Source organism: Abramis brama, assembly GCF_963993115.1.
Source record: "Abramis brama genome assembly, chromosome: 10".
In the NCBI taxonomy this organism is placed as follows: Eukaryota; Metazoa; Chordata; class Actinopteri; order Cypriniformes; family Leuciscidae; genus Abramis; species Abramis brama.
The window spans coordinates 1895603-1906803 of NC_139972.1; the positions used below are offsets into that span (position 1 = coordinate 1895603).

The window sequence follows — 11201 nt, forward strand, 5'->3', positions numbered from 1 at the left end:
TTAAAGGAGTAAACTGAATCTGTTCTCTGTTCCAGCTCAGTCCAGCAGAAGAGCTCAAACCCAGAGTCCAGCTGTGTGTCTATGAAGAGGAACCACTCTTTGAATCTGCCAATAAAGTTTAAGAGTGGAAACACACAGTCTGATCTCAGGTATATCAAATGGGATAATGTGTTATGTGTAGAGGTGAGCAGGGCACAACCTAACGCTAGTTGTAACTAGTTGTCTAACTAATTGTAACACTTGTTTTAGGATACTTTTACACGACAACGATATGCTTAAAACGGAGAAGTTTTTCCTATAGTGTTTCATCGCTATCTAATTGTCTGGAAGCAGAATACAGGGGGTTTTAATCGTTTTCACGGATCCGCCTGAATGGGGATCGTTTTGACAATGCTGTTGTCTGATAAGTTGCCATATGAACATATAGAGAAAAAATGCATCAAAATTAAAAATCTAGATTATTTTGAGAGCAGCTGATCTGAAATAGTTACAGTTACTCACAATCACTTCGTCTTTAGAGACTTTGCCTTAAAAATAAAAGTATGAGAACGCTTTTGCAGCAATGTTTTATTTTGAGATGAATTGAGAGCTTTAAATTTGAAAAGTTCTGAAAGACATTTAAAAGAGTCGTGGATCGCTTCGTCGCAGATCAGACACACCGGCTTTGCATTCACAACACTAGTTAGGGTGAACGCATACTTGTCTTTCCATACTCTATTTTCGCTGTCAACTTTACTCTTTAGACTCTTTGATAGTGCCATTCTCTCTATAGCTAGTTTAAATGTTAACATCACTCTGCACACGACATAATAGCGTACCTCCAGCACTCAAAAAAGAAAAAGAAAATGCAGTTTAGTACGTGAGGATGCCAAGGAATAAGTGTAAAAGTAGGTTATGTCAAATAATTATTACAATAAGTTGGGCTCCATTGTGTAAAAAGTAAATTAAAATGATACACATTTATTATTCACAATATGGAAAGAGGAAAAAAAAACAATTTGTTAAGAGCATGACTCAAACATGACATTAATGGGCTTATTCAAGTCCTCTTTTATTTTGTGAGTTATATTTATCCATTCCGCATCTCCCACATGTGTTTTAGCAAGGCGTTTGTGTTGCAAGTTGGTGAATGAAGACACTTGCAAAGTTATGTGTCACTACTGCTTTATTAATTTATCCAGTTTAAAACCCAGAAACTGTCAAGTAATCAGGGTTTCTTTGCCTCGGTGTCTGCCCAAACTTGAAAAAAGACTTCAATCCACTTTAGAGGGTGCATGGAATAACTCAAAATATCTGATTCTTCATCATCGAAGCAATTTATTGAAAATCTTTCAGCAATGACTTGATCATCTTGTAATTGTTTTCAATGATTAATTCAGATGGTTAGCTTAATAACCTATGCAGAAAAAATATAGAAATATGAGTCTCTACACACAGCATTGAGATCGATGTACATTCAAGGATATTTAAAGTCCCTGTAAAGGCAATTCTAAAAAAAAGTTCTAAACACATTATAAAAGTTAGAAATGTATTGCTAAATCATATTACAAAGACTGTGCACTGTGAAGTACTGAATTGTGGAGTTAGACCGTTAAACAGTTTTTCACCGTTGCTGTGTTTTTTTTGGGCGGATTTTTTGGGCGGGGCTAAAACGGGGGCTCGATGACGCACTGAGGCCCCCTGAGCTATTGGACACGCCCCTACTTGATGACGCACTGGAGCCCCATTCACATCAGTTTGCAACTCAATCGCGAGTTACTGTCAGTACTATTAGTTACTACATCCTACAGTTTGCTAGCTAGCTATGCCTTCGTCACGGAAATGCGTATTACCTGGATGCGATCACGTACAAAACAGATCGGTGTCCTTATTTAAATTTCCGAAAAACTATCATATCAACAAGAGGTGGATTAATTTTGTGAAGAGCCACCTTGATGGAGAGCTGAGGATCACCGCCAAAACCCGCCTCTGTAGTGATCATTTTACATGGGATAGTTTTATAAACTTTCGTCGGAGACAACTGGGATTCATTCACTGATAATCCGCTGTTACTGGTGAATGTGGCCGAACCGACTATCTCCCGCCTCGGCCTTCATCCTCCGGTCGCGCCGACAACTGGTGCCATCGTCGGCAGTGCGTGCCCACCAATGAGTGTAAGTTGCCTTGTGTGCTTGTTATAATTATAGTAGGTAGTCCAGGCTCGAACATGTATGGCTTTGTAAAACAAATTAAGCTGCTAGGAGCATCCATTCCGGCTGTAGCGGTGACAGTTGAGTGTTGTTGTGAGTCGACGGCAGCGTGCTTTCCCGCGAGTGGGCGTGGTTTCAGCGCAGCCAGCGGACACGCCCCCAGCGTTTGAGAGCAGAGACTACTGCTCATTTTTTCAAGATTTTGATCGCTTATTTTATGTACTTGCCGGCTTTTTTTATCATTAAAATTTGTCTGGGTGGCTAATAACACATTTTTCTGTGGTGTGACAAACTCAGAACACATACTTAATTTTGACTTTACAGGGACTTTAATGTATAAACAACATTGTTAAAAATACTCACAGTTTACATAGCAACTCAACAGCAATGTAAAATCAAATGCACTTAGTGCACATGATCAGTTACACATTGTGGCTTTTCCCTGAAGTCTTTGAACAAACTCAGCATGTAGTTTACTCCAAACTCAATCGTCACAACTGTGCAGCTAACAATCTTTCTCCTTTAGTTCTCTTACGAGAGGTTCTCTCGTATTGCGTAAGTAAGCTTACGCTACGGGGAAAGTCATCTTTTCTCGAGATATGAAGCCAAAAATTATCCTTAATTTTGTATTTATTGTCAATGCAGTGCAGCAGCTAGCAGAGCTAGAGCGAGCTATCTTGCGCGCTCATTGGTTGCTGCGCGGCAACTGCTTCAGCCTACCAGTGAGCCCGGCGTGACTTCACGCCCAATGAGGGCGCGCGTGCCCTCACGCGTCACAGCCCGCCAGAATGGGAGGTGGCTTAGCGTATAAAAGAAGGGCTCGGAGGCTGATTCTCTGATTTTCGTCTCTTCAGCGAAGCTCTCCGCATCGCTGCACTCTGAGAGAAGCCGTCGCCGTCGAATCAAGCGCCCAGCAAGCTTAGGACAGCGCCTGAGGAAGCCGGACGATTCTTCGCCACCTTCAGCCTGCCGTGCCTGCTTCGCTGTCCGGCGACAGTATCCTTTTTACAATGCTGTGTGTGTTCGCCGCTGCGACACACACTCTCGCTTCTAAAAGAGAAATTTCCTACGAGGCGTTGTTTCAAATGCCTCGCACCACTCCCCGCTCTCTCTCTCCCTCTGTTCGAGCCGCGCAAACTGCGCCGCTCACAAGGTATGTCAGAGATGCGGACGATTACGGGGCTTGCTCTCTCCCTCTGTTCGAGCCGTGCAAACTGTGCCGCTCACAAGGGATCGCAGAAGCGTACGGTCACAGGGCTAGTTTTTCTTTATGTTACAAGAAAGCTACCGCTACCCCGCCCCCCTCGCCCGTCTCCCGACGAAAGGAGAAAAGAGTGTTTTAGCCCCGCCGAGGCCGGTCTAACCTCCATTTCAAACATATTTCTCAGTCCCCTCCTAAGTTCAGGCTACTGAAAATATCAATACTGCAGTAAACGAGCCTGTCACAGTTCACGCACGCCTGCAAAACATGATGACGCTCTCTGGCTACTTGCCCCTCTCCCCTCGCTCTCCCCCTCTGTTCGAGCCGCGCAGACTGCGCCGCTCACAAGGGATCGCGGAAGCGGACAGTCACGGGGTTAGTTTTTCTTTACTTTACAAGAAAGCTACCGCCCCCTGCGCCCGTCACTCACCGGCGAAAGGAGAAAAGAGAGTGTGTGAGTCCCGCCGAGGCTTGACTACCGCCATTTCTCACATATTTCTCAGTCCCCTCTAAGCTCTGGCGGCTGGAAATATTAATATTGCAGTAAACAAGCCTGTTACAGTACACACGCGCCTGCAAAACATGATGACGCTCTCTGGCTACTCGCCCCGCTTCCCGCGCTTGTGCCGCGCAAACAGCGCCGTTCTCAAGGGATGTCAGAGCGGACGGTTACGAGCAATGATCAGCACCCCGCGTGCCTCACTCACCGGCGAAAGGAGGAGCGTGTTGGGAGCCCCGCTGAGGCCGGGCCAATCTCCAATTCTCACACATTTCTCAGTCCACTCTAAGTTCAGGCGGCTGGAAATATTAATATTGCAGTAAACAAGCCTGTTATATACACGCACGCCTGCAAGCTAACGCCGACACGAAACATGACGACGCACTCTCGTATGCTCGCGCGAACTGACAGCCTATGTATTCTCCCCCTGTGGCTCAGTGGCGGAATATCGGGCTTTCGCACCAGAGACCCGTGTTCGATTCCGGCTCTGGCGGCAAAAAAATAAAATTTATGCTGTTGGCTGATTCGAGCTCGCGGCCAGCTTCTCACATGCAGAAAGTGAACCCGCCCCTCTCACCCTCGCCGCTATGATGGTGCTCAAGTAATTCTAAACATTTGAGCCTTCAAAGCTTTTCGCGCTGTCAGTCACCTAAGAAGGCGACTGCAGATGTGTATGTTGCAGCCGACGAGTCAGTTACACAACTCGCTCGCCTGCACACAAACGCCGTTGCACAGCGACCCAGAGAAATCTGAAAAAGAGTGTTAATTCTGGTTATTCGGCTCACGCCGACGGTGTTTGAGTGTAGAAGATGTGCCCACAGCCCAGTGCTCACCCCTACACACAAGCACGATCTCCCCTGTGTCTCTCACAGAGCTCACTCTCACAAAGCGGGCACGCGCCGCTCGAGTGATGAGCGTAGGAATTGTGCCCACGAGCCAGTGCTCACACCTACCCACTGCCCGCTCTGTCACACAGCTATCCCAGGGTTCAGATCCTCTAAGTTATCCGGCTCACGCCGACGGTGTTATGAGTGTAGTAAATGTGCCCACAGCCCAGTGCTCACCCCTACACACAAGCACGATCTCCCCTGTGTACCCCACAGAGCACACTCCCATAAAGCGCGCACACGCCGCTTGAGTGTTAAATGTAGGAAATGTGCCCACTATCCAGTGCCCACGCCTACACATTGCCCGCTCTGTCTCACAATCTCGGGGATTAGATCACATAAAACCCCCCGCCATCGGCCATGTTGTGAATGTAAGCCCTGTGCCCGCCAACGAGCGCTCACACTTGCTAGTGAACACACTGACGCCCACACCACCCGCGTCGCGGGTTTCTCACTGCAAAATATTCTCCGTCCCATGGGACCGAGCTATTGAGCACTGTCCGGCCGGTTGTCGCTATCAGCGAGCTTCCGTTCCCCAGCATCAACAGCGCGCGCAACGCGCAAACGCCTCCATTATAGTACAGCGGATGGAACCCGGAGGCTATTCGACCCCTAGCCATGAATGCAAAAGCATGGGAGGCTATCCCGGGTGTGTCAAAATGGGTGCTGGACACCGTAATACGGGGCTATTCGCTGCAGTTCGCTCGCCGTCCCCCGCGCTTTCAAGCTCGGACCGAGACGAGAGTGAATACAGAGGCAGCCCATCTCTTCATGCAGAGATAGCGAAACTATTACGCAAAGGGGCGATAGAACGAGTACACTCTTCGCTGAGCGAGGCGGGCTTTTACGGACGTTATTTCCTCGTTCCCAAGAAGGACGGTATTAGATCTGAGATATTTGAACAAAGCTCTCATGAGACGGCCGTTCAAAATGCTCACGACCAGACAAATCCTCGCGCAAATCCGCCCGAAGGACTGGTTTATTTCTCTCGATCTGAAAGACGCATACTTTCAGATTCAGATTATACCCCGTCACAGGCCATTCTTGAGATTCGCCTTTGACGGCCAGGTATATCAATACACCGTCCTCCCGCTTGGCCTGTCTCTAGCACCCCGTACGTTTACGAAGTGCATGGACTCGGCCCTCGCTCCCCTGAGAACACAGGGGATGCGAATTCTGAACTATTTGGACGACTGGCTGATTCTAGCGCAGTCAGAGGAGGAACTCATTTCCCACAGAATAGCGCTTCTCAGTCACCTGGAAAGCTTGGGTCTCTCCTTAAACTGGACCAAGAGCTCATTAATACCCAGCCAGTCAATTTCCTTCCTGGGAATAGAACTGGACTCGGTGGCTATGACGGCCAGACTGTCAACACAGCGCGCGCGCCGTGTACGACATCTCGCCGCGTCTTTTCAGAAAGGCAGGTGTTTTTCCCTGAAAGCATTTCAGAGGATGTTGGGCCACATGGCTTCAGCTGCAGCGGTTCTTCAGCTGGGCTTACTGCGAATGTGCCCGCTCCAGCGCTGGCTGAGAGCGAGAGTGCCCCGCAGAGCGTGGACTGCCGGAGGCTCGCGGGTCAGTGTGACTCAGGGCTGCGTCTCAGCCCTGTAGCCCTGGCTGGCGGCCGAATGGTACCAACGGGGAGTTACGATGGGAGTCATCTCACACCGGAAAGCGATCTCGACAGATGCCTCCAACTTGGGTTGGGGGGCGCTTTTCGAGGGCAGACCGGTCTATGGCCTCTAGTCAGACCAGGAGAAAGGCCTTCACATAAACTGTCTGGAGATGCTTGCGGTCGAGAACGCATTGAAACATTTTCTCCCATACCTGCAAGGACACCATGTGCTAGTCCGCACGGACAACATGTCAGTGGTGGCCTACGTGAACCGTCAGGGCGGAATCAGATCCAAAATCCTCTGCGCACTGGCAGAGCGCCTCCTGGTCTGGGCTCTGGGCTCACTGCGCTCGCTGAGAGCCACGCATGTGCCCGGTCACCTGAATGACGGCCCGGACAGACTGTCCAGAGACAACGTTCCCCCCGGGGAATGGTCTCTACACCACCAGACAGTCCAGCTGCTGTGGCGCCGCTTTGGCAGGGCAGAAGTCGACCTCTGTGCGACGAGCGACAACGCTCACTGATCCCGAGATTCTTCTCGAAAAACGAGGACGCGCTGGCCCGAGTCTGGCCCAGCGCCCCATTGTACGCCTTTCCCCCGGTTTCGATGTTACCACAGGTGATCGCGAAGATCAGGGAAACGCGCCACTCAGTGCTCCTCATAGCCCCGCACTGGGAAAACCAGTCTTGGTTCCTGGAATTGATGCGGCTGGCAGACTCAGCCCCATGGCCGATCCCGGCGAGGAGAGACCTTCTCTCTCAAGCCCGCGGTTCGATCTTGCATCCCCATCCAGAGCGCTGGTCTCTGCATGCGTGGAGAATTAACGGATACTCGCTGATTTGCCAGAAGGGGTGGTTAACACGATCACGCAGTCTAGAGCCCCCTCTACGAGACGGCTCTACGCGTCAAAATGGTCTGTGTTTAACAAATGGTGCGCGGGAAAAAATCTAAACCCTCAGACGTGTGGGGTTCCGTGGGTTTTGGGCTTCCTTCAGGAGCTATTGGACACGGGCAGGTCCCCTTCCACGCTCAAAGTCTATGTTGCGGCTATTGCAGCGTTTGCCGACTCGGCGCTCGGCCGTGCTTTAGGAAGGAATGAACTCATTACCCGCTTCCTCCGAGGAGCCAGGAGGTTGAATCCTCTGCGGCCCCCCTCGGTCCGGATTTGGGATTTGTCTTTGGTCCTAGAGGCCCTGGAAGCTTATCCCTTTGAACCTTTGAACTCTGTGGAGCTGAAATACCTCACGTTCAAAACCGTTTTCCTGATAGCTCTGGCTTCAGTGAAACGCGTGGGTGACTTGCATGCGTTATCAGTTAACGCAGCGTGTCTTGAGTTTGGACCTAATAAATCCTTAGTCATTCTCAAACCGAGGCACGGTTACGTCCCCAAGGTGTTGGGCACTCCTTTCAGAGCACAGGTCATTTCCCTCTCAGCCCTGCCGGCTTCTGGCAGTGAGGCTGATAGTAACCTCCTTTGCCCTGTTAGGGCTCTGAGGATTTACGTCACGCGCTCCACCGCCTTCAGGCGCTCGGAGCAGCTTTTTGTTTCATTCGGAGGGCCTCGCCGCCTCGAAACACAGTCTGTCCAGATGGATAGTGGACGCTATTGCAGCAGCTTATGCGTCCAAAAATCTGCAGTGCCCCTTGGGCATTCGGGCTCATTCCACCAGAGGCATGGCCTCATCGTGGGCTTGGTCCAGTGGGATTTCCATTCATGACATTTGTACAGCGGCAGGCTGGGCCTCCCCCTCTACATTTGTTAGGTTCTATAACCTGGAAGTTCCCGCCCTGCAGGCTAAACTTTTATCAGTCTAAGTCGTGTGTACGCCCTGCTCAGACTACTGTACGCAGGTCAATTACTCGATTTAGCTCTCCTGGTTGAGCTGCACCAGAAAGGGTTGTGTTAGTATCTGTGTAGACCGGCCGAGCCGCTCTACTCCCCCTAATGTGTGCTTATGAACATGTGTTGGCCCGCTCCGTTGGCCACCTATTTTCCCACCTATCGGTGCTCCCTGGGCTTCCCTGGGAGTTATGTGTGGATGCTAGGCGCGCACGGCGTGGACAAAGAGTTCCCGTAGCGTAAGCTTACTTACGCAATACGAGAGAACCTCTCGTAAGAGAACGATACTGGTTACTAAACGTAACCTCGGTTCTCTCTAGAAGAGGGAACGAGTATTGCGTAACCTGCCGTGCTCGCGTCACGAGCTCATGTCGCTTCAGTCGATGAAAACCAGAGAATCAGCCTCCGAGCCCTTCTTTTATCCGCTAAGCCACCTCCCATTCTGGCGGGCTGTGACGCGTGAGGGCGTGCGCGCCCTCATTGAGTGTGAAGTCACGCCGGGCTCACTGGTAGGCTGAAGCAGTTGCCGCGCAGCAACCAATGAGCGCGCAAGATAGCTCGCTCTAGCTCTGCTAGCTGCTGCACTGCGTTGACAATAAGTACAAAATTAAGGATAATTTTTGGCTTCATATCTCGAGAAAAGATGACTTTCCCCGTAGAGTAAGCTTACTTACGCAATACTCGTTCCCTCTTCTAGAGAGAACCGAGGTTACGTTTAGTAACCAGTATCGTTTTATAACCATCAAAAACACCAACTTGGGTAGGAGAAGCACATCCACTTTGCTAACAAAGATCATAGATATCATATAAAGGCTAGATGTCTTAAGGCGGAGTCACTTCCGGCATCACCGGCGGCCATCTTAACACAGGGAAGCTGTGAATTAAGGTGAGTGATCAGTACGCACACAAATCCTCTTATCTCGCTGAAATCTTGACGGATTTACAAACGGTTTGGTTTCTTACAAACGTTATTAACGTGGCTATAATTCCGAATGCTTGAACATGTATGTTATAATTATTCATATGTATGCAGTGTCATAGCTACATCTCTGACGTTTATAACAAACCAAACCGTTTGAAAATCGGTAGAAAAATTAGCAAGTTATGGTTATTTAAAAGTACATGCACCATGTTACGAGTGAGCGAGCACACTGTGGTAAGATGGCCGCCATGTGCGGACGTCGACCTCCATTGGCCAGCAGCGCGCATGAGACATCTAGCCTTTCTATGATATCTATGACAAAGATCTCTCTGCATGCTGGTAATCACACACACCTGGTTCTATGTGGCATGTGCAGCTTCAATGACCAATCAGTTTCTTTGTTTCCCCCAGGTTGCACTACATGCTCACAACCAATAGGCTGCATTCATTTTGATCTCAAATCTCTTTTCTTCTTTCTTTATTTAAAGGAGAACTCGGTAACTCTAGCGAACTCTAGTCACTTCTTCACTGATTTTCCCTTTTGTTGTCGCATGTTTTATCCCACAAGCTCCCCCTACAGCTGTGGGAGGGTGTATATTTCACAACACGGTCGTAAAAAACTCACTTGCGGCGGCCTCCTCCCCCTCTCTACCACTGCTCATGTGCGTTTGTTTTGATTGGAGCAAACCAACTGTATCGTGTGGAGCTATGTCTACCGAGGTGGGTAATCTGGTAATACATCATACATGCGTGTGTGTTTATGTCGAATTGCCGTAAAGCAATTCGTGTTTCGCGCTCGTTCTTGTTCTCGTTCTCGCTTCTCACGAGACTTCCAATTTCTATCTTGCCGGGACGGTAGTCCCCAAGTTGCAAGGTTGGTTTTCCGCCTGGGAACGCTGGGGGGAGCGGGGAAAGTCACCAATATCACCAGAACAGGTTGTTTAACCATCCAAATGATTTCTAGACAGTTTTATTAAGTTAAAAAAGTTACCAAGTTCTCCTTTAACAATGATGAATATAATTTCTTTGTATTTTAATTTTTTTCCCCTTCAATTTCAAGTTTGGCTTAACAGACACCGCCACACAAATGTGGCTTTTTGTGAATGACTGTCCTACTACAGGCTTTAGCACAGAGTAACAGCTCTCTACCAGTTACAAAAGACACAGTAACAGTCGGTCACAGGCAATTCTAGTTGATTTCTTAAATTATCCTTTGACTATGTTCTGGCTCTTTTTTTTGGCCCGATGCCAAACTTACTTGCCGACCCCTGCCCTATTAGAACTATAATATTCTATGATGTTAGTGATATAATTCACATTAAGAATTTTTATGAAATCTACTGAGAAACCACGAGAAAAAGGTGAATAAAGACTTAGTTAAGAGTTAATGTTCAGAAATTATAAAATATTATTATGTGTGGAACCATGCTGTACTATGTTTTGTGATGTTTTCGTTGTCAAACTCAAAAATGTGTTTATTTTTAATTAATTAAAAATTACATGTTACTAAAAAATGACTTAAAAATTAAGTGAATAATTGTATTTTATTGACAAAATATTTTAATTTGTTAATACTCTGAACCCCTAGTGGATTTGCACAAACTGTGAAAGTCAGAAAGTGTTAGGTTGTGCCACGCTCTCCCCATGATTTCACTGTCACTTTGGTATTTTCTTTTTTTAAATCATGCTTAACATTTGCAAAATAACTAAGTTTAAAACATCACTGACTTACAGATGTTAATGCAAAATGTTACAACACTCCCTGGTCTTTCCTAATAAAAAAGATTCCTGTAAAAGTGCACAACATTTATAAGTCTGTATGCTTTATATTTTACTTAGCTTTAAAACCAGTTCAGTCCAGCAGAAGAGCTCAAACCCAGAGTCCAGCTGTCTATCTATGAAGAGTAACCGCTTTATGGGTCCGCCAGAAAAGTTGAAGAGTGGAGACACACAGTCTGAACTCAGGTATATAATTTCTTCGTTATTCTTATAGTATTTGATTTTTATGAAATTATTATTAATATACAGCAGTGTAATGATCTGTATT

The 11201-nt window shown here is 47.7% G+C and overlaps 1 protein-coding gene across 1 annotated transcript in view; it reads left to right on the forward strand.

Annotated features, from left to right (window-relative positions):
- Positions 1 to 11201, forward strand: part of LOC311091365 (NACHT, LRR and PYD domains-containing protein 3-like) — a 40953-nt gene that overhangs the window by 925 nt on the left and 28827 nt on the right. The window contains exons 3-4 of the mRNA XM_084127292.1: positions 36 to 149; positions 10994 to 11119. Of these exons, the coding sequence (XP_083983418.1) occupies positions 36 to 149; positions 10994 to 11119 (240 nt within the window). The remainder of the gene's footprint in view (positions 1 to 35; positions 150 to 10993; positions 11120 to 11201) is intronic.